The 24751-nt window shown below is 41.5% G+C and overlaps 1 protein-coding gene across 1 annotated transcript in view; it reads right to left on the bottom strand.

The window, feature by feature from the left end:
• Positions 1 to 18816, bottom strand: part of LOC105522046 (zinc finger protein 431-like) — a 125421-nt gene extending 106605 nt beyond the window's left edge. The window contains 2 exon segments of the mRNA XM_011956422.1: positions 16211 to 16303; positions 18588 to 18816. Coding sequence (XP_011811812.1) covers positions 16211 to 16303; positions 18588 to 18590 — 96 coding nt within the window. The 5' untranslated portion in view covers positions 18591 to 18816.
• Positions 18817 to 24751: the final 5935 nt, after the last annotated feature.

The following is a 24751-nucleotide window of genomic DNA, read 5'->3' as shown; positions in this document are numbered from 1 at the left end:
CAGTGAGCTGAGATCCGGCCACTGCACTCCAGCCTGGGCAACAGAGCGAGACTCCGTTTCAAAATAAATAAATAAATAAAAATAAAAAATAGAAAAAAAGGCTGGGTGTACTGGCTCACACCTGTAATCCCAACACTTTGGGAGGCTGAGGCGGCTCTATTAAAAATACAAAATTAGCCAGGCATGGTGGCACATGCCTGTAGTCTCAGCTACTTGGGAGGCCGAGGCAGGAGAATCACTGGAGGCAGAAGTTATGGTGAGCCAAGACTGCGCCACTGCACTTCAGTCTGGGCAACAAGAGTGAAACTCTGTCTCAAAACAAAAAACAAAACAAAACAAAAAAACTACAATAAACTTTGAATAGCCAAAGCAATCTTGAGGAAAAAGAACAAAGCAGAGGGACATCATATTTATAATTTCAGACTATATTTCAAGAATATACTAATAAAAAAGGATGGAACATGCAGAAAATTAACATAAAAACCAATAGAACAGTGACGACTATTCTCACACATTTTAGACATGATGCAAGAGAGAACTAAAAAAATAGTTTAACATAAAGTTTCTCAAAATCATGCAGATATTTGTGTGTCCCCCAAAACAATGGAAAAGCAGTCAGATGTGTAGTCTCTTATATGCCACAGAGGACTCTGGCTTTCACTGTAAACTTGAAGGAAAATCAATGAAGGGAAAGTAGATTCCTTAGAGAATTTAAACGCCTAAGACAGAAGATGGCCCTATGTGAGAGCAACAACAACAACAAAAAAACCAAAACACACACCTCAGGCTTCCCAGAATCTATTTGCTTTGGAACACAGCTTCCCAAATCACATTATAGGGACTTGCTTTTTCATTTTTTTTGTAACCTTTCATCTATGTCAACTGTTTTATTCACTCTCACCTACCTGGGGGTGTGGCTACCGTACTGTGTCTCTTCATATTCCAGGGATCTTTTCCTTGCTCCAGACAGGTGATCAGATCTGGCTTAGAGACATCAATACCTGCTTTATTAAAAATAAATAACATGAATCTTGCTTATATTCTCTAATTACCTACCTATTACTGTGCTTAGTAAAGAGGATGTAAGAGTATTCTAGAAAATTCATCCCAAAATTCTATTTAATGACAGAAAGTTCTTAACATTTAGAAAATATTTTAAATTTGTAGGTCCTTAATTTCACTACTCAGTACTTATGAATCAAAAATTAGTGGTGGCAAATAGATTTTAACATACAGGCAACAATATTTTATACTACTAAATTTCTGAAACTACCACTACTCTCGAGTAGAGGGTACAGACCAGCTCAGGAATGCAAAAAGTTCAGGCTAAGATAAAACATCTTGAGGAAATTTTTTTTTCTATGCAGATAATTCTTTGAGATTTTTTGAAAACAGGAATCAGAAACTCATTTATGCAAAGCATAAATTACCAAAAATTATTCTACAAAAATGGAGAAATGAAATCTTTAGTGTATATGAGGAATGGTGCATTAAAGTTATTCTCACCCAAGAACACCAGGTTTCTGAAGTTCTCTAACATCACTTTCCTATACAAATCTTGTTGAGCAGTGTCCAGACATTGCCACTCCTCCTGAGAGAATTCTATGACCACATCCCTAAATGTCAACGGCTCCTGAAAAACACACATACACACATATTTACAAGTGTCCACGGGTAGAATTTATCATTTGAATTAAGGTTAAATGAGAGAGTAGAGAAAGTTGGTTCTGACTTACAGGAATGACTGCAATCATCTAACATTTTCAACACAGAAATATTCTCTAATGTATTCTCTAACTCGGAGAAGAGAATGGTTTAAGATCTATAATACCAGTGTATATATAATTTTATGAACAAGAAAGTATAAAACTAAAGTCATAAACACAAACATGTACATTTTTTAGTGTTATATTTGCATCACAAAGAAGGAGTAGTGTGTATTTTTCAGGCAAAAATGACATGTTGAGTTAGACAGCCCCTCTCAAGTTTCAATGTGAACAATAAACTGGAGCTCTTGTGCAGATTTTTTTTTCAGAAGATGTGAAATAAAGTCTGAGATTCTGAATGTCTAACAAGCTCACTAGTAATGCCAATGTGTTTGGCCCAAAAGGAATATTTTGTCAAACATCCAGTAAGTGGAAGAGCCTGTGTTTTACCAATTTTTCTGGCCTATAAACAAAGATAAGAGTCTTCATTTTCCAAAGAGAGACATATGCAAACAAAACCTAAGAAAGAAAGGCAGCTACCAGATTAAATGTGATGGTTTATGCACAGGTCTTCTTTAGCTACATAAAGATACTTAATAATGAAGAGAAAAATAATTAACTCTATAGTGAAATAAATATTTCAGAGAGCTCTTGAAGTAAATTTTAAAATCAACTGCACGAGAACAAATGTTTATGATGTGCTGACGCACACCAAATAACATAGCATCACTGCTGAGATAGTGCCCCCCAAAAAGTATAGTCTGAATTTACCCATACAGAAAAATCATTTTATGCAGAGTTTAAGATGCAGATATCTTCTATGTTCTGAAATTTTTAATAACAATTTAAAGTAGTCTTTCTTTAGCACGCTAGAAAGCATCGCCCAATAATTTTTTTTTTTTCAGAACTTTCAGGGTAATAAATGCCATCCTGTTTAAATAAGCATTTTCTTAATCCTGCTCTGAATAGAGCTAATGAACACATATGAAACCTCATTACATGTTCTCCATCTTTACTAAGGACGTTCCCCCAATAGGAATCTTGAGTATCCACATCTTTCCACGTTCAACAGCAACAAGGGAAACATTTTTAATATTGCAGATTATAAATTCATGGTAAGAATTCTGCATAGCATATAAGAAGTCATGATTTACAGAGTGTAGAGAAGGCTCTGGGACATAGGAGAGAAATATTTTGCACACACCCTTGACTATCACAATAATTTTTTAAAGTAGTTAAACTCATTAGAGGAAAGAAACACAAGTAGAGAAGTAAAGGTTTGCAAGGACTAAATGCATCACACTCCAGGAGGCAGAGTGGACACTGCTCTTCATCTGAGACAAGTTTAGCTGAGAAAAAAAAAAAGCCATTTTTCCTCTTTTGTCTTCTTTGGAAATGCTCTTCAGATGACATTCTCTGGAGAAGTTACACCTGCATCTTGAAAAAATTCCTTTAAAGGTGTCAGCACCACCTCTTTACCTGCAAGCCTCACATCCACAGAAAAAATAAATAAGACCTATAGAAAAAGCCCACCCATTTCTGTCCTTTATAGCAGCAGAGATTCAGGAACAATGAACTGCTCAATGAATATAAAAATATGTTTCTCTATTTCCATCTTCAGGTGCCTGCCTTTGCCACAAACACCAGGAATTTCTGCTAAACTAATGGAAATATGGGTGACATTGACCTCTCCCTATCAAAACCAAACAGAACAGTACCTGTGACTACTTTTTAGTGCAAAGGTGGTACTTAACTCTCATGAATGGATCTTGAACCCCACACACTTGATTCTGGCCTCGCCTTAGAGTCACATGAGAAACAATTAAAACAACATGAATACTTTCCCCTAGAACAATATACAGAACCTGTGGAAAGGGTACAAGTAAAGAGACTGCTGCAAATTGGCCATGTAATGCTAATGAGAAGTCTAGGCTGATAGCCACTTAGCTAAGCATTGCCTCTCAAGCTTTAATGAACTCAAAAATCACTTGGTAATGTTGTTCCCACTTTATGTAATGTGATTCTGTAAGTTTGAAAAGGGTCCATGGATGGCTGTTTCCAACAAGTCCCCTGTCAATGCTGATGATGCTTCCCCCTAGGCTCATGATTAGCATTAGTTAGAGAAGCAGGCACAGCACAGAGTCCCTTACACTCCACACTTGTCACAATACAATACTTCTGATACACAAAGACAAAAAATGTAAAGTTTCATATTCTTTGCTGGCTCTCTAAAGTTTACAGAGGACAGAGAAGGTAACAATGTCTGAGTAAGTCTGCATTTAAAAAACAACATGTACACATGAACTAATGCAATGTTTATTAAGCAGGTACTATGTGCGCAATAGTACGTTAGAGAGCACAGTGCTGGGAATAACACATTATGTGTTATTATTTGTTATTATGTCCTAATAACACCTTGAAAGTTCATACTAAGTGTTCAATAATTCTCAGGATTTAGATAAAAGACCCAGAATTATTATTTCCTTGTCTGTTTCTCTGTCATTGATTTTCTGAAATATATATATACACTAAAAGCTATATATAGACAGATGAAGATATATAGATAACTAAAAGCTAAATATAGATGAAGATATATAAAGAAACAGACATAGAAAGAGCTTAATGTAGTTTAGGGAAATTTTTTTGTGTTTATATTTACTTGTTGATGAATTGTAGAGCAGCTACTGGATCTGCAGGAATAGAAAAGTTGCTAAATGGAATGTTTCTGTAAGTACTGGTTTTACTACAAAATTTAAAAATTAAGATCTTAAAATGTATAGTTTATTTTTCTTATGTATCTGTTTTTGGGTTTCAGGATATTGTGAGCACCAGCTCTAGAAAGTCAGTAGGATTTACCCCCCAAAACTTCAATCTTTATAAATCCGTTTTGTAAGGAAAGACTCCAGAGTGGGGCCAGGCCTAAATAAGGCCTCCAAAAATGGTGAATCTGATCAGAATTGGGGCAGGGAAAAGAAACTAGGTAGAACTTGTTTTCTACATCACTGGGGTATTTCCAGTTCTGTTTTTCCTAACTTACCTAAGAAAAGCTTAAATCCCAGCCTGGCATAGTAGCTCATACCTGTAATCCCAGCATTTTGGGAGGTCGAGGTGGGTGGATCGCCTGAGGCCGGGAGTTCAAGACCAGCCTGACCAACATGGAGAAACTCCGTCTCTACTAAAAATACACAATTAGCCAGGGTGGTGGTGTATTCCTGTAATCCCAGCTACTCGGGAGGTTGAGGCAGGAGAATCGCTTGAACCCGGGAGGCGGAGGTTGAGGTGAGCTGAGATCGCGCCATTGTACTCCAGCCTGGGCTATAAGAGCGAAACTCCGTCTAAAAAAGAAAAAAAGAAAAAAAAAAAAACCCTTAAATCCCAGAGCTATGTAACACAATCTATTTTTGCCACTGCTGTCAATTTTATAACATATACTAATAAGCAATTTAAATGTTTACATTTTAAAGTTTTCTAGGATAATTTTATTAGAAGATAAATATGTACTCTTAGAAAAGTAAAAGAAACACAAATAACAGTAACAGTAACTCTTCAGTGCATAAATATACCTTCAGGTGATAACTTCAGAAGTCACAACAATATTAAAAAGAAGTGGCCCAAGTTGTTTTTGCACACATCTATTCATTGTACCAACCATCTAATGCTGAATTCAAGCTTGTATCCAGTTGCTGGTCTAGACTAAAATTTCCTGGATGGTAGAGACCTTGACTGCTTCATCCATTTTTTTGAATGACCATATGAAAAGGAAGCAATTAGTTTGTTTGGGTCACCAGACTCCTCTTTGTCTTTCACCCCAGTACCAGAAAACTTGAGAAACTCTCATCTGGGTAACAACCGATGTTATCTCTTGGTTGTTATGAGGGAGAAAAAAACACAGGATGTCTTCTTTCTCTTACAACCAGACAGAAACAGAATTAATCATTCTTGTTAGCCTGATGTAATTCTACCCTTGACATCCTCAAATGTCTTAAGGACACCCAGATGATTAGGAGAGGGTTCCCAATGACCCAGGGCTGATGGCCCAGTGATAAGCCAGGCTGGAGAAACTCAGGTCGATTCTAAATAGAAAATGGAACTGCCTTGGTGGAGCTCCAGAACCTGGATCCCCTATCCTGATTTGCTAGCTTTTGGGTAAGAAGATGGACGAGAACACTAAGGCTCTGGATCCTTTGTGGCCTTGATCTCTCACTCTTAAAATGCTTGTTTATACTTACAGGTTCTGTCATCAGATTCTATTTACACCTGGAGCCTCTCACAGACTGTAGCAGGTCACTGAACAAGACTGAAAAGCTTAAAGAGCCACACTCTTAAATGGGGGATTTAAGATTTCTACACTGACATCTCATAATACAGAAAATGCCTTCTGTTGGTTTTCAGTAAATTCTCAATCCAAAGTCTGGCCCTGTCTTGTAAATCCCAGGCAAAGGCCAGAACTTATGTGCAGATTCTAGGTGGGATCAACCTGACTCTGCATCCTTGGGTGTTACAGCAAGCAGAATACAATCAAAAGCGGGATTCCCCTCATAGAGGCTGCTCTAGCACATTCTAAGTAATATGTCTACCTAAAAGAAAAAAACTGAGGCAACATGAATATCAGTAGAGAATTCATCTGGGCCAAGCTTGCGGATCGTAACCTTGGAGCAAAGATACATCCTCCAAAGACTGAACAAATAAGAAATTGAATCCCTGAATAGACCAATAACAAGCTCCAAAACTGAGTTAGTAATAAATAGCCTACCCACCAAAAAAAAATCAAAGAATCAGAAAAATTTACAGCTGAATTCCACCAGATGTAAAAATAAGAGTTGGTACCACTTCTAATATTATTTCAAAAGACTGAGAAAAGGGGACTTCTTTCCAACTTATTCTGTAAAAATAACATTATTCTGATACCAAACTCTGGCAAATATAAAACAAAAAACAGAAAACGTGAGGCCAATATTCTTAATGAACATTGATGAAAATATCCTCAACAAAATACTGGCAAACCAAATCCAGAAGAACATCAAAAAGCTAATGCACTATGATCAACTTGGTTGTATCTCTGAAATAAAAGGTTGGTTCAACACACAATAAATGTTACTCATCACATAAACAGAACTAAAGATAAAAACCACAAAGTTATTTCAATAGATGTTTAAAAAGCTTTCAATAGTCCAGGCATAGTGGCTCATGCCTGTAATCCCATCACTTTGGGAGGCCGAGGAGGGCGGATCATGAGGTCAGGGGTTCAAGACCAGTCTGACCAACACGGTAAAACCCATCTCTACCAAAAATACAAAAATTAGCCAGGCGTGGTGGTGTGCACTTGCAATCCCAGCTACTCAGGAGGGCGAGGAAGGAGAATAGCTTGAACCCGGGAGGTGGAGGTTGCAGTAAGCTGAGATCACGGCACAGCACTCCAGCCTGGGAAACCATGTGAGACAATGTCTCAAAAAAAAAGAATGAAGTTGGAAGCATTACATTGCCCCCCTTCAAACTACATTACAGTAATCAAAGCAGCATTATACTGGCGTAAAAACAGATTCATAGAACAATGGAACAGAATAGAGAGCCCAGAAATAATGCCACACACCTCCAACCATCTGATCTTTGATAAACCTGACAGGAATGTGAAAAGAAATCTGTATTTAATAAATGGTACTGGAATAACTAGTTAGCACTATGGAGAAGATTGAAACTGGTCCCCTTCCTTACACTATATATAAAAATCAACTCAACGTGAATTGAAGACTTAAATGCAAAACTTAAAACATGTATGTTCATTTCACCACTGTCCACAATAACAAAGACATGGAATAAACCTAATTGCCTACTGTTGGTAGACTAGATTGAAAACATAGTATGGTAGCATGAGGTGGCTCACACTTATAATCCCAGTGCTTTAGGAGATTAAGGCAGATGGAATGCCTTAGCTCAAGAGTTAAAGACCAACTTGGGCAACATGGCAAAGCTACATCTCTACAAAAAATAAAAGAAAAATTAGGTGTGATGGTGTGAGCCTATAGTTCCAGTTACTTAAGGGGCTGAGGTAGGAGGATTCCTTAAGCCTTGAGCCTTGGAGATGGAGGCTGAAGTGAGCCAAGATTGTACCATTGCACTCCATCCTGTGTGACAGAGTGAGACACTGTCTCCAAAAAACAAAATAAAGATTTAATCAAAGTAAAATATGGTACATAAAAATCATGCAAGACTATGTGGCCATATAAAAACAACACAAAGCTGGGTGCTGTGGCTCATGCCTGTAATCCCAGCACTTTGGGAGGCCAACGCAGGTGGATTACTTGAGATCAGGAGTTCGAGACCAACCTGGCCAATATACTAAAACCCCATCTCTACTAAAAATACAAAAAATTAGCTGGGCGTCATGGCAGGTACCTGTAATCCCAGCTATTCAGGAGGCTGAGGCAGGAGAATCACTTGAACTTGGGAGGCAGAGGTTGCAGCGAGCAGAGATCATGCCACTGCATTCCAGCCTGAGCAACAGAGTAAGAATTCGTCTGGCTGGGCGCGGTGGCTTATGTCTGTAATCCCAGCACTTTGGGAGGCCAAAGTGGGCAGATCACAAGGTCAGGAAATCAAGACCATCCTGACCAACATGGTGAAACCTCGTCTCTACTAAAAATACAAAAATTAGTGGGGCTTGGTGGGGTACACCTGTAGTCCCAGATACTTGGGAGGCTGAGGCAGAATTGCTTCAACCTGGGAGGCTAAGGTTTCAGTGAGCCAAGATCGCGCCATTGCACTCCAGCCTGGACAACAAGAGCAAAACTACGTCTCAAAAAAAAAATGTGTCTCGGCCGGGCGCGGTGGCTCAAGCCTGTAATCCCAGCACTTTGGGAGGCCGAGACGGGTGGATCACGAGGTCAGGAGATCGAGACCATCCTGAGCTACACGGTGAAACCCCGTCTCTACTAAAAAATACAAAAAAAAAAAACAAAAAAAACTAGCCGGGCGAGATGGCGGGCGCCTGTAGTCCCAGCTACTCGGGAGGCTGAGGCAGCAGAATGGCGTAAACCCGGGAGGCGGAGCTTGCAGTGAGCCGAGATCGCACCACTGCACTCCAGCCTGGGCGACAGAGCTATACTCCGTCTCCAAAAAAAAAAAAAAAAAAAAAAGTGTCCCAAAAAACAAGCAAACAAACAAAAAACACCAAGATTAAGTCCTTTGCAGCAACATGGATGGAGTTGGAGACCATTATTCTTAGAAAATTAATGCAAAACAGAAAACCAAATGCATGTCGTCATTTATAAGGAAGAGCTAAATAATAAGAACACATGCACATAAAGAAGGAACAGTCACAGAGGCCTAGTTGAGGATGAAGGATAAAAGGACAAAGAGGATCAGAAAAAAAAATACCTCTTTGGTGCTATGCTTAGGAACTCACTGACAAAATAATCTACACCAAACCCCCATGAAACAATTTTACCTGTATAACAAACCTGCATGCGTATTCCTGAACCAAAAAGAAAAGTTAAGAAAAGAAAAACCCATGAGTGCAGAAGAGCGCAGTGTAACTGGAAAGAACTGTTTGTTCTACAGATAGTGGCCCTGGTGGGGCTGTACTCTGATTTATTTCTGTGTCCATGCAGGTAGATGGGATTATGAACAGGTGCTCCATAATGCTAGGTAGATGGAGAAAACAGGTTACTGCTGCATATTCAGTGGCTGGGGGTGAGGATATGCCAGGAGACTTGTAGACACTTTTGTGGCTTTTTGGCAAGAAACCCTAGGATCAAAAATGCTGTGGTGAAGTTCCTGATGGTGGTGCCTAGTCCTGGGAGGAGTGTGGACACATCAATGTCTAATGGGTGTGTTTGGGAGTGGGTGGGAATCCTGTGGTGGCAGCTGTGAGACAAGGGAGTCCGTCATTAGAGCGCCTTTCCTCTGAGTTTTCATTCTCTCACCCTAAGAGGAGACCTGGAATCACAGGACAATGGGCTGTGGGACAGTCTGTGTACAGGAGAGTAGAGCCTTCCATTTTCAGACACCTAGAGTTCCATTGCAGGCCAGGCCTCTGTGATATCTTTCTTCTGGCACCAAATCTGTAGAGTTTGCTGAACACCAAGCAATTCTCTAACACCAACTCAATGTGTAACATTTGAATTCTGACACCACCCAGAGTCAGCAGAGACCCTGATTCCAGGGCTCAGTCTCACAACACTGTCCTCGCTGCAGATGCGAGTCACAAACCCCATAGGCCCATCTGTGTGTCTGAGCTACTGTTTAAACACTGGGGACTCCCGAGCCCTTTCTCAAGTTCAATTATCTGATCGAGCTACTCACAGAACTCAGGAAAACACTGTAGTTATGTTTACCAGTTTATTACAAAATATACAACTGATGAAAAGTCAAATGGAAGAAATGTGTACGACAAGAACAGTTTATGGAAAGAAATACCCTTCCCATTACAACTTAGATGGTGCTCTCTTTTCTTATTTATTACATAGCCAGACACAGAATCTGTCAGAGGTACACAGCCTCCATTTTGAATAGGGGCTGAGTAAAATAAGGCTGAGATCTACCGGGCTGCATTTCCAGATGGTTACGCATTCTAAGTCACAAGATGAGACAGGAGGTCAGCACAAGATACAGGTCACAAAGACCAAAAAGAGCTTGCAGTAAAGAAGCGGGATAAAAGCCACCAAAACCAAGATGGTGATGAGAGTGACCTCTGGTCATTCTCCTGCTATCCTCCCATCAGTGCCATGAGAGGTTACAAATGCCATGGCAACATCAGGATGTTATATCGTAAAGGTCTAGAAAGGAGATATATAAATAATCCACCATTTATTTAGCATATAATTTAAAAATAACCATAAAAATACACAACCAGCCTATGGAGAAAGCCATTTCTTTTATTTCTTCACTTTCTTAATAAATTTGCTTTCATTTTATGACTTGCCCTGAATTCTTTCTTGAGCAAGATACAAGAACCCTCTCTTGGGGTCTGGATCAAGACTTCTTTTTTTTTTTTTTCCTTTTTTTTTTATTATACTTTAAGTTCTAGGGTACATGTGCATAACGTGCAGGTTTGTTACATATGTATACTTGTGCCATGTTGGTGTGCTGCACCCATCAACTTGTCAGCACCCATCAATTCATCATTTATATCAGGTATAACTCCCCAGTGCAATCCCTCCCCCTCCCCATGATAGGCCCCGGTGTGTGATGTTCCCCTTCCCGAGTCCAAGTGATCTCATTGTTCAGTTCCCACCTATGAGTGAGAACATGCAGTGTTTGGTTTTCTCTTCTTGTGATAGTTTGCTAAGAATGATAGTTTCCAGCTGCATCCATGTCCCTACAAAGGACGCAAACTCATCCTTTTTTATGGCTGCATAGTATTCCATGGTGTATATGTGCCACATTTTCTTAATCCAGTCTGTCACTGATGGACATTTGGGTTGATTCCAAGTCTTTGCTATTGTGAATAGTGCCGCAATAAACATACGTGTGCATGTGTCTTTGTAGTAGAATAATTTATAACCCTTTGGGTATATACCCAGTAGTGGGATGGCTGGGTCATATGGTACATCTAGGTCTAGATCCTTGAGGAATTGCCATACTGTTTTCCATAATGGTTGAACTAGTTTACAATCCCACAAACAGTGTAAAAGTGTTCCTATTTCTCCACATCCTCTCCAACACCTGTTGTTTCCTGATTTTTTAATGATTGCCATTCTAACTGGTGTGAGATGGTATCTCGTTGTGGTTTTGATTTGCATTTCTCTGATGGCCAGTGATGATGAGCATTTTTTCATGTGTCTGTTGGCTGTATGAATGTCTTCTTTTGAGAAATGTCTGTTCATTGGATCAAGACTTCTTTCTGGTAACATTTCCCTGGCAACCACAAAAGGACTATACTAAAGAGACCTCTCTGTCCCTCCCCCAAAAAATTATCTGTGGATACCAATTGGCTGACTTTGAGTCCCTATACCTGGGTAAAGGATGAGATTAGGTTGGAGGCACAACTTAGGAAAGTCAGAGTCTCTTCTAAGACAGCGTGGGTTAAAGGAGCCTCAAAGAAGGCAAGGATACTTAGGAAGGTTATAGTCCTTCCTAAGATTTAGGTTAGAGATCCCTCTCAGCAAAGTCCCTCTCAGCTAAGAACTGGTTTCATACTACTGGATGTTAATTGCTATTCTTTTAGATTAATCTGTCTTGCACTCTTTGCTGGTGCCTATGAGTGACAGAATTAGGCATCTATAGGGTCACAGGGTATGAGGAGCTTTTTCCCTTCCAAAAGGGGAAACTTGAGAGCTGATGGGACTTCTGGAAACCATCCTTTTGCTACCAAGAAGAGGCTGCCTGAACTTGTAAAATATATTGCAGTTGTACTTTTTGTGCAGAAATGCAGGATAAACTTTCTGGATGTTTTCTATTCTTTTTTGTTTTGTTTTTTGAGATGGAATCTCCCTGTCACCTAGACTAGAGTGCAGTGGCGCAATCTTGGCTCACTGCAACCTCTGCCTCGCAGGTTCAAGTGATTCTCCTGCCTCAGCCTCCCGAGTACCTGGGATTATAGGCATGCCCCACCACGCCTGGCTAATGTTTTGTATTTTTGGTAGAGACAGGGTTTCGTCACGTTGGCCAGGCTGGTCTTGAACTCCAGACCTCAAGCAACCCGCCCGCCTCAGCCTCCCAAAGTGCTGGGATTACAGGCGTGAGCTACCATGCCCAACCTACCCAACCTAGATGTTTTCTTAAACACTAATTAATCTTAGAGATAACCCCTTTTTTGAAACTCAAGAGTTACGAATGGCCCTCACCATATTGATGAGTTTTGACTGAGCTCCTGTCTACCTGAAATACAAAAGACTCTAATAGTTAAGGAAGAATATCATCGCCCCAATACAGCATGAAGTAGTTACAGAAGATGAATTTTCATCCCTCTACAACCCTTATGATTAAGGGGTTTTTTTGTACAAAAGAGGGGGGAAATGTCAGAGGCGTATTGAACCAGGGCAAATCCATTTTGAATAGGGGGCGGGAAAAAATAGGGCTGAGACCTACTGGGCTGAATTCCCACATAGTTAGGCATTCTAAGTCACAGGATAAGATAGGAGGTCGGCACACGATACAGGTCATAAAGACCTGGCTAACAAAACAGCTTGCAGTAAAGAAGCAGCATAAAACCCAACAAAACCAAGATGGTAATGTGTGTGACCTCTGGTCATCCTCACTGCTACACTCCCACCAGTGCCGCCATGACAGTTTACAAATGCCATAAAAACATCAGGAAGTTACCCCATATGGTTTAAAATTGGGATAATAATCCACCCCTTGTTTAGCATATAATCAAGAAATAACCGGCCGGGTGCGGTGGCTCATGCCTATAATCCCGGCACTTTGGGAGGCCGATGCGGGTGGATCATGAGGTCAAGAGATGGAGACCATCCTGGCCATCACGGTGAAACTTGTCTCTACTAAAAATACTAAAATAAATTAGCTAGGTGTGGTGGTGGACGGCTGTAGTCCCAGTCAGTCAGGAGGCTGAGGCAGGAGAATCGCTTGAACCTGGGAGGCAGAAGCTCCTGTGAGTAGAGATCATGCCACTGCACTCCAGCCTTGCAACAGAGCAAGACTCCATCTCAAAAAAAAAAAGAAAGAACCATGAAATGGGCAACCAGGAGGCCTCCGGACTGCTCGGCCTATGGATTAAGCAATTCTTTTATTTATTTACTTTCTTAATAAACTTGCTTTCATTCTACTCTATGAACTCACCCAGAATTCTTCTCTAGAGTGAAATCCAAGGACCCTCTCTTGAGGTTTGGACTGGGACCCTTTTTTGGTAAAAACTTGGCACCTTTTCTTCTTTTTCTCATTAAAATTGTCAGCTGTATTTGTCTTCAGTGGTCTAAATAAAATTTTTCACAGACTACTGAAGTTTGAGCTACCCTCAGTCTGAGCCATTATACCATGTCATTCTATATGCCTCCTAAGAACATGCTGACTTTAGGATAAAACATTCTCTGATCTGAAATCTGATTTTTAATCCCCCATTTGCCATTCCCCTCCATTCTTTCTAATCTTGTAGGCTCCACTCTATGAAAAAAAGCCCTTGTCTACCTAAAATTGCATTCCTTAAAGTTTTTATAATTGGTATTCCTCCTGTTGCAATCCTCTTTTTGAATTCTTTTTTTTTTTTTTTTTTAAGACAGATTCTCGCTCTATTGCCCAGGCTGGAGTGCAGTGGCATGATCTCGGCTCACTGCAACCTCCATCTCCTGGGTTCAAGCATTTCTCCTCTCTCACTCTCCTAAGTAGTTGGAACTACAGGTGCACGTCTCCACACCTGGATAATTTTTGTATTTTTAGCAGAGATGGGGTTTCACCATATTAGTCAGGCTGGTCTTGAACTTCTGACATCAGGTGGTATGCCTGCCTCACCCTCACAAAGTCCTGGGATTACAGATGTGAGCTACCATGCCTGGCTCTAGAATTCAATTTTTTTTTTTTTTTTTTGAAATGGAGTCTCACTCTGTCACCCAGTCTGGAGTACAGTGGCACCGTGTCAGCTCACTGCAACCTCTGACTCCTGGGTTCAACCATTTCTCCTCTCTCAGCCTCCAGAATAGCTGGGATTACATGAACCCACCACCATGCCCAGTTAATTTTTGTATTTTTAGTAGAGATGGGGTTTCACCATATTGGTCAGGCTGGTCTCAAACTCCTGACCTCAGGTGATCTGCCCACCTTGGTCTCCCAAAGTGCAGGGATTACAGGTATGAGCCACCACGCCTGAGTCTGGAATTCAAATTTTTTAACAGACATCTAACTTGTAACATATTACAAAGTCTAGAAACTGCCTTAAAACAATAACAACTTCATGGTCAGTAAGACCCTCCCAGTCCCCTTTTGTCTTAACCTTAACTCATCTGCCTATAGCTTTCCAGGACTCTGTAGCTTCTCTCAGCAGAAAGGCTTCTTCCATGACTTGAGTGAGCAGGCTGGAACACCTGCAGGAGAGGCTCTCCAGAAAAAACTAACTGGACCTTTGATAACCTCCTTTTGCAGTCTCAATATGAGCTTTAGCTCTGAGTCACTGGGCTCAAACTTTAATTTCCATGTTAGAGTTACTCACTTGGTTTTTGAAACTAAGTGTTTGAAAAAATCCAAAAAAATTACTCAAACACAGTGTTCATAAAAGGGAAGAAAATTTTAAGGTGCTTACATTTTATACCTTAATAAGAAAAGCAAAAGTATTTCTTTCAGAAAATAAATGTATTATTTTATTAATTCCATTAAAAATCATGCAGCAAACATTTAGTCACATAGAAACACTTCTAGGCAGTACCAAGTTTCATCTCATAAAATTTAGCATAAAACTCAGAAATCAAGGTAACAGAATTCAAACAGAGATATTCGCTGTCAAAAATTTATCCTGAGAAAAAAAGGAACTGATGTTTTTATGAATCTATGTAACTCACCAATTATCCACCACATTTTCTTGTGGAAATGTATTCATTTTCTACAGCAAAAATGGAATAGAGATTTTTCCTCTTCTTTTTCTTGGTAGCATTCTAAAAGCTAAGCCTTGAAATTCTGTTTGAAATCACCCAGCCATAAAAAACCACACCTGAGAAAATTTGTAAACTCACTCTAGGAAAGAAAAAGGTAAGTGAAAATTTCTGACAAATGAAATATATGATTAATTTTTTTGAAACCCACATCTTTTATGCTCTTTGTAAATATTTTTCTACCTTTCAAGCCCTACTAATATAATGCAACTTACAGCTAAAAAACTGAGGTGAAAATAAGTGAATAAATCTCAAGGTGGACAAATCCAGGAATGGCAGTGCTGGTTAAATAACAGATGTGTCTGACTCATGTTTCAAGTCAGGCCATTCAATCACTGGAGAGATCCTTCCACCCACTCCTGTTCACCTACGTGCTCAAGAATCACCCATTCAGGAGACACTGCACTATTTCTCGGTGACTGCCCCAGGTGCATTTTACTTTGTAAGCTCTTATGCCATCTCACTGGAGTCAGTTTGTTGTTTTTGTTGTTTGTCTTTCGGCATACTATTTTTTGGTCACATACTTTTCACTTTTTTTTTAACTTTTTCTTTTACTATATTTATTTCACTATCCTGCTCCCTTACAGAATCCAGGGGGCAGAAATTATTTCTGTGTTTTCCCCTCACTACCAGCATCTGATTGGCTGACAAGCAATTTATCTCCATGAAATGTAAGCTGGGTTGGTAAAAGACAATTTATTCATTATTACAATAATTATTATTATTACTATTATGAGACGGAGTTTCACTCTTGTTGCCCAGGCTAGAGTACAATGGCAGGATCTCGGCTCACCGCAACCTCTTCCTCCCAGGTTCAAGTGATTGCCCTGCCTCAGCAACCCTGAGTAGCTGGAAATTCAGGCATGCACCACCATGCCCAGCTAAGTTTTCTGTATTTTTAGTAGAGACGGGGTTTCTCCATGTTTGTCAAGCTGGTCCCGGGACAATTTTAACATATCAAGGGGTTACCTTTTCAAAATAAGAGTACTCCAGAAGATTCCTCTCAGCCCCAGGGTATCCACTTGCCCCCTTGACAGGATACACTCCATATCTCAGGTCATCCTATGGGAGAAAATAAACCAGAGCTGATATCCACTAGACACTCTAGTTGACATAACCATGGCAGATATCTCGGTTTGTCCCCAGATAATACTGAAACCCAGGACCAGGAAAAAACTAAATGGTGGCTGAGGACACATCACCCCATAAATTTTCCAAAGCGGAACTCTGACCCAAAAACATTCTGATAATATCTCTGTGCCTAAAAAGATAAAAGGAAAAAACACATTGAGATTTTTTGCAATACAGTGTGAGGGGATTATTATTTGCTTTCTTCTCATGGAAAATATTTACAAACAGATGACAAATCTTAAAAGCACCATTTGTCTGGGTGTGGTGGCTCACGCCTGTAATCCCCACACTTTGGGAGGCCAAGGCGGGCAGATCACCTGAGGACAGCAGTTCGAGACCAGCCTGACCAACATGGAGAAACCCATCTCTATTAAAAATACAAAATTAGCTGGGCATGGTGGCACATGCCTGTAATCCCAGCTACTTGAAGGCTGAGGCAGAAGAATCGCTTGAACCCGGGAGACGGAAGTTGAGGTGAGCCGAGATCTGCCACTGCACTGCAGCCTGGGCAACTAGAGCGAAACTCCGTCAAAAAAAAAAAGCATCATTTAATGCTTTGCCAAAAAATAATTAACTAAAATATGGTATAAAAAGTACACTACAAAATACGTGGCCAGGCACGGTGGCTCATGCCTGTAATCCCAGCACTTTGGGAAGCCGATGCGGGCGGATCACCTGAGGTCAGGAGTTCGAGACCAGCCTGTCCAACGTGGCGAAACCCCGTCTTTACAAAAAAACACAAAAATTAGCCAGGTATGATGGCGCGCGCCTATAATCCCAGCTACTAAGGAGGCTGGGGCGGGAGAATTATTTAAATCCGGGAGGCGGAGGTTGCGGTGAGCAGAGATCCTGCCATTGCACTTCAGCCTGGGAGACAGCGCGAGACTCCATCTTAAAAACAAAACAAAACAAAAAACAAAAAAACACAAACATATGACAACGTGAATTAGGGAGGAAAAGCTGGCATTTGGGAACTCCAGAAGAAATTGGAAATTTAGTATCTTACTGCAAGCCAGAATGAGGCTGGAGTAATGAGGGATGGGGGTTAGACTTAAGACCCTGCTTGGGACCCAGGTGAAAAATACAGCAGAAAATCAGTTCCCTGTGGAGTGTGAAAATAATTAAGTGGCAGGCAATTAGACTGACATGTCTCTAGTCCCTGGGTTCCTACTTTAATTAAAAAATGTAACTCAGGCGCATTATTTTTAATTACTACATTAAGAGAAACAAAATTCAGGCTTCACTAACTATAAACTTCCAATTGAGCTCCAATTACATAACCAGGAAATTTTCACCTTTAATGTACAAATTAAGAAATCACGTAACTGTACCTAACCAATTACTAAATTTGGTTTTCTTCATCATGCATTTTACAAAAGATTTTCTTTCAAGCCTCTCCCATAGACCACAAACTACAAACCACAGCCTGGTGCTCTACAATTCTAGAACCACTCTTTGATTAAATTATTTATTTATTTTATTTATTTATTTTGAGGCAGTCTCGCTCTGTCGGCCAGGCTGAAGTGCAGTGGCGCGATCTCGGCTCACTGCAAGCTTTGCCTCCTGGGTTCAAGCCATTTTCCTGCCTCGGTCCCCCAGGTAGCTGGGACTACAGACGCCCGCCACCACGCCCGGCTCATTTTTTGTATTTTTAGTAGAGACGGGGATTCACGGTGTTAGCCAGGATGTTCTTGATCTCCTGACCTCGTGATCCGCCCGCCTCGGCCTTCCAAAGTGCTGGGATCAAAGGCGTAAGCCACAGCTCCCGGCCTAGAACCATTCTTCGATTAAATTCTTTTAATATTTTTGCAGTGACTCCCATTAACTTTTAACAGGAGAAAATAGGAACTGGGAACCCCACTGAACAAAGTTCTTCCCATTCATGAACCAAGTCAGGATTCTCCCCTGACGACCCTCCCATAGTCCCTGCACAATCCGGTAGAGAAGCGGCGCTGCGAATGCAGAGATCCCCAGAGAGGGCTCCAGGCAAGGGCACAGTCACTATGCAGGTAAGAGACAGGACGCCCTGGGGCCCGGCTGTCGGCGCAACCGCCATCTTATGGCTGAAGGCGACTGAGGCCGAGCCGGGCAAGGAGAACTCGGGGCGCAGATTGTGAAGCTGACTACAGGGAGGCCCGAGTCCCGCCACAGCCACTTCCCACCGGTTTCAACCAGCCCTTCCCCTCTCTCGGGATGTCGGACTCCGCACTCTCACCATTTCTAGGCTTCCAGGGGGTCCCCGCGTCTTAGCTGTGGATTCCCAATACCTGCAGGTCACAGAGCCACACAGGCTGGGCCTCTAGGAGCAGAGGACACAGAGCAGTGAAGACGAGACCTGCAACTCCAGCTGCATCTAGAGACAAAGGATCCGACAAATCCCGCCACATCCCGGAAGCCGTCCTCTTCGCTCAAGCTGCGTGCCTGATTGGACAGTTCCCAGCCCAGCTTCGCTGATTGGATAGCGTTTAAAACCCCACCCTCTCAGGCCCTGACTGACAGAAGATGTAATTAGATGCTGGGCTGAATGAAGGAAGAGTGACTGTCTAGGCTGCAGCCTTTTCAGGCAGGGCTTCCTCCCTGAGCCCACCCCAAAGGGTATTTGCATTCAATCTTGTGTATAAGGTCATATGCATTTGTAAATAATACATCATATGACTATACATAAATGAAAAGGATATAATAACAAATTAAAATTTCAGGTTTTTTACCTTCCTGGCTTATGGTCCTTTGAGCAGGCAGCCTGAGATTTTAAAAAGGAGGTAATCCTCTGAAATAAAATATGAGCCACATGTGAATTTTGAATTTTCTAGTAGCCAAACTAGAAAATTAAAAAGAAATAAGGGGTCAGGCGCGGTGGCTCACGCCTGTAATCCCAGCGTTTTGGGAGTACAAGGCGGGCGGATCAAGAGGTCAGGAGTTTGAAACCAGCCTGGATAACATAGTGAAACCCCGTCTCTACTAAAAATACAAAAATTAGCCGGGCGTGGTGGCGGGCGTGTGTAATCCCAGTTACTCAGGAGGCCGAGGGAGGAGAATTGCTTGAACCCGGGAGGTGAAGGAGATTGCAGTGAGCCAAGATGGCACCACTGCACTCCAGCCTGGGCGGACAGAGCAAGATTCCGTGTCTCTTACCAAAACAGAGATATAGACCAATGGAACAGAACAGAGTCCTCAGAAATAATACCACACATCTACAGCCATCTGATCTTTGACAAACCTGAGAGAAACAAGAAATGGGGAAAGGATTCCCTATTTAATAAATGGTGCTGGGAAAACTGGCTAGCCATAAGTAGAAAGCTGAAACTGGATCCTTTCCTTACTCCTTATACGAAGATTAATTCAAGATGGATTAGAGACTTAAATGTTAGACCTAATACCATAAAAACCCTAGAAGAAAACCTAGGTAGTACCATTCAGGACATAGACATGGGCAAGGACTTCATGTCTAAAACACCAAAAGCAACAGCAGCAAAAGCCAAAATTGACAAATGGGATCTAATTAAACTAAAGAGCTTCTGCACAGCAAAAGAAACTACCATCAGAGTGAACAGGCAACCTACAGAATGTGAGAAAAGTTTTGCAATCTACTCATCTGACAAAGGGCTATTATCCAGAATCTACAAAGAACTCAAACAAATATACAAGAAAAAAACAAACAACCCCATCAAAAAGTGGGCAAAGGATATGAACAGACATTTCTCAAAAGAAGACATTCTACAGCCAACAGACACATGAAAAAATGCTCATCATCACTCGCCATCGGAGAAATGCAAATCAAAACCACAATGAGATACCATCTCACACCAGTTAGAATGGCAATCATTAAAAAGTCAGGACAACAGGTGTTGGAGAGGATGTGGAGAAATAGGAACACTTTTACACTGTTGGTGGGAATGTAAACTAGTTCAACCATTATGGAAAACAGTATGGCAATTCCTCAAGGATCTAGACCTAGATGTACCATATGACCCAGCCATCCCACTACTGGGTATATACCCAAAGGATTATAAATCATGCTGCTGTAAAGACACATGCACACGTATGTTTATTGCGGCATTATTCACAATAGCAAAGACTTGGAATCAACCCAAATGTCCATCAGTGACAGACTGGATTAAGAAAATGTGGCACATATACACCATGGAATACTATGCAGCCATAAAAAAGGATGAGTTTGCGTCCTTTGTAGGGACATGGATGCAGCTGGAAACTATCATTCTTAGCAAACTATCACAAGAAGAGAAAACCAAACACTGCATGTTCTCACTCATAGGTGGGAACTGAACAATGAGATCACTTGGACTCGGGAAGGGGAACATCACACACCGGGGCCTATCATGGGGAGGGGGGAGGGATTGCATTGGGAGTTATACCTGATATAAATGACGAATTGATGGGTGCTGACAAGTTGATGGGTGCAGCACACCAACATGGCACAAGTATACATATGTAACAAACCTGCACGTTATGCACATGTACCCTAGAACTTAAAGTATAATAATAAAAAAAAAAAGATTCCATGTCTCGGTGAGTAAGAAAATAAAGAAAAGAAACAAGAGGCCAGGCGCGGTGGCTCACGCCTGTAATCCCAGCACTTTGGGAGGCCGAGGCTGGTGGATCACGAGATCAAGAGATCGAAACCCTCTTGGCCAACATGGTGAAACCTTGTCTCTACTAAAAAAAAAAAATACAAAAATTAGCTGGGCGTGGTGGTGCGCACCTGTAGTCCCAGCTACTCAGTAGGCTGAGGCAGGAGAATCGCTTAAACTCAGGAGGCAGAGGTTGCAGTGAGCCAAGATGGCGCCACTGCACTCCAGCCTGGTGACAGAGTGAGACTCCATCTCAAACAACAACAACAAAGAACAGGTTGAATTGATTGTAACAATGTAATTAACCTAATATATACAAAATATTATCATTTTAATGTGTGAGGAATATGTAATTATTAATGAAGTATATAAATATTTGCAACTAAATTTTTGAAAATAACTCTGTATTTTACCTTTCTAGCATATCGCTATTCAGACCAGGCACATTCCAGACACCCAGTAGCTACACATAGCAACTCTGATGTCAGTGGTGTGAAGGGCCAGAGGCGAAGGAAGGGCCTCTCCCTACTAACATCTGTCTTCAGTCCTGAGGTTGGAACAGATAGTGACCATAGAAGGTGCTGAGGGCAGCAGAAATAAAATAACCACAGGTAAACCACGGCTTACCACCTGTTGCCCACCTCTCTTTTAGAGATTAGGCTGTGAACATAGGATAATGGCACTTAGGAGAAAAAACTCTGTGTCTTCAGTTCTGCCCACACTCTTGAACTCCACTGTTTACATATGGAGAAAATAGATTACAGGCAAACTTATTTTGCTAATTCACCTTGACCCTAATTGCAAGGCTGTGGTTATCTGCTTTCTCCTGTGGTGTGGGAACTATGCGAATATAAACACCAATCACATGCATACATGTCTACCTGTATTTCTGCATTACCCAACATTCTCTTTCAAGACATCCTACTTTAAATTAGGGGAAGAAATCAGTACCTAGAGGCTGCCCACTGTTAGAAGGCAACAAGTAATCAACTTGTCACTAAATCCTGGCATCCTATCTGCACTGGGTGCATGTATTAGTTAGCTATTGCAGCATAACAAATCATCCAAAACTTACTAGTTTATAATTAAGATGGTCAGTCATTTAGGCTGGGCTGAGTGTGGCCATTATTCTGGTATCAGCTGAGCTCTTTCAGATTTGTATCATCAGCTGCTTGTCGACTAGCCAGCTGTACTTCTGGGGGTGATCTTCTGCTTCTGGGGCTGCCAACAGGGGCACCTTGCTTCTCCTCCCCATGGTATCTTATTTTTCAGCTTGCTAACATGGGCTTTATTCATGGAGATGGCAGCATTCTGAACGAAAAACAGAAGCATTCAAAACCATTTGTGCCTGGCCGCAAACTAGCCCACTGTCATGTTCACAAGTTTCTACTGCGCTGAGCAAATAAAGCCAGCCAGATCTAGGGTTTGGAAGACAGATTCTGGATCTTGATGGAAACAGCTGTAAAAGTACCGGACAATGGGCATAGATACAAGAGGGAAGAAAAATTGCTGCCATTTTGCAATCAGTATCAGTCCACCTTTTTTGCATATGTGGTATATAGTACTTCTCCATATCAACAAACATGTCCAAAGACCCACGAGTGCTAAGTGACTGGGCTAAGACTCAGGATCAGCTTTATCTGACGCCAAAGCCCATGCACCTCCATAGGTCATGCTACTAAAGTAGCTGCCCTGCCCTAGATCCTTGAAATCCTGGAGAGTGACACTTCTACAGAATAAGTCAGATTCCTTTTAGGTTTGTGTTCATATACTACTGTTTATCACTGGAAATAATCATCTTAAGAAATTGCAGAAGAGGCCAGGCACAGCAGCTCATGCCTGTAATCGCTGAACTTTGGGAGGCCGAGGTGGGTGGATCATGAGGTCAGGAGTTCGAGAGCAGCCTGACCGACATGGTGAAACCCTGTCTCTACTGAAAATATAAAAATTAGCCAGGCGTGGTGGTGTGCACCTGCAATTCCAGCTACTCAGGAGGCTGAGGCAGGAAAATTACTTGAACCGGGGAGGCGGAGGTTGCAGTGAGCTGAGATTGTGCCACTGCATTCCAGACTGGGCAGCAGAGCCAGACTCTGTATCAAAAAAAAAATTGCAGAAGAACACAGAGGATCATACCTATATTTTTAGCACTTTGGGAGGCTGAGATGGGAGAATTATGGGAGCTCAGGAGTTCCAGTGCAACCTGAGCAACATAATAAGATTTTGCTTTCATGACAAAAATGAAGACATTAGCCAGCCATGGTGGTGCATGCCTGTAGTTGCAGCTAGTTAGGTGGCAGAGGCAGGAGGATTGCTTGAGCCTGGAAGGTCCAGGCTGCAGTGAGCCATGATTGGTTACACCACTGCAACCAGAACTGGGCGATAGAGTGAGACCCTGTTTCAAGAAAAAAAAAAAATTGGAGAAGCATTTTGAAAAGACATGGAATAATTTTGGGAAAAAGATGAAGGATGGGTTTAGAAAATCAAAGCTGAACAGCACATTATTTATTTTTCATCATAGAAAATATTTGAAAACTTTTAAAGAAAAAAAAAAACTTTAGGCCGGGAGCAGTGGCTCACACCTGTAATTCCAGCACTTTGGGAGGCAGAGGTGGGTGGATGATCTGATGTCAGGAGTTGGAGACCAGCCTGGCCAACATGGTGAAACCCCGTCTCTACTAAAAATGCAAAAATTAGTTGGCCGGGTGTGGTGGCTCATGCCTGTAATCCCAACACTTTGGGAGGCCAAGGTAGGTGGATCACTTGAGGTCAGGAGTTCAAGACCAGCCTGTCCAATATGGTGAAACCCTGTCTCTATTAAAAATACAAAAAATTGGCCAGGTATGGTGGTGGGTTTCTGTAATCCCAGCTACTTGGGGGGCTGAGGCAGGAGAATCGCTTGAACCCAGGAGGTGGAGGTTGCAGTGGGCCAAGATCGTACCATTGCACTCCAGCCTGGGCAACAAGAGTGAGACTCCATCTCAAGGAAAAAAAAAAATTAGCTGAGTGTGGTGGCAGGTGCCTGAAATCCCAGCTGCTCAGGAGGCTGAGGTAGGAGAAGTGCTTGAACCCAGGAGGCAGAGGTTGTAGTGAGCCGAGATCGTGTCATTGCATTACAGGCTGGGCAACAAGAGTGAGACTCCATCTCAAAGAAAAGAAAAAAAAAATGCAACGAGATAGACAGTAACACATTTGTAGCAGGGGACTTCAATACTCCACTGACAGCACTAGACAGATAATCAAGACAGAAAGTCAACGAAGAAACAATAAACTTAAACTATACCCATTATATCCTAGAACAAATGGACTTAACACATATTTACAGAACATTCTACCCAACAATTGCAGAATGTGTATTATTTATCAGCACATGAAACATTCTCCAAGATAGACCATATAATAGGCCACAAAACAAGTCTTAATATATTTAGGAAAATAGAAATTATGTCAAGTACTCTGTCAGATCACAGTGGAATAAAACTGGAAATCAACTATGAAAGGAACCCTCAAAACTATACAAATACATGGAAATTAAATAATCTTTTCCTGAATAATCATTTGCTCAACAGTGAAATCAAGATGGAAATATAAAAACTCTTTGAGCTGAATGATGACAGTGACAAAACTTATCAAAACTTCTGGAATACAGCAAAGGCAGTGCTAAGAAGAATGTTCATAACAATGTCTATATCAAAAAGTCGGGGCCGGGCGCGGTGGCTCAAGCCTGTAATCCCAGCACTTTGGGAGGCCGAGACGGGCGGATCACGAGGTCAGGAGATCGAGACCATCCTGG

The sequence above is a fragment of the Colobus angolensis genome, unplaced genomic scaffold (genome assembly GCF_000951035.1).
Source record: "Colobus angolensis palliatus isolate OR3802 unplaced genomic scaffold, Cang.pa_1.0 Scaffold417, whole genome shotgun sequence".
Lineage (NCBI taxonomy): Eukaryota > Metazoa > Chordata > Mammalia > Primates > Cercopithecidae > Colobus > Colobus angolensis.
The sequence above is the reverse complement of the archived record's forward strand: the minus strand, read 5'-3'. Positions and strand labels throughout refer to the sequence as shown.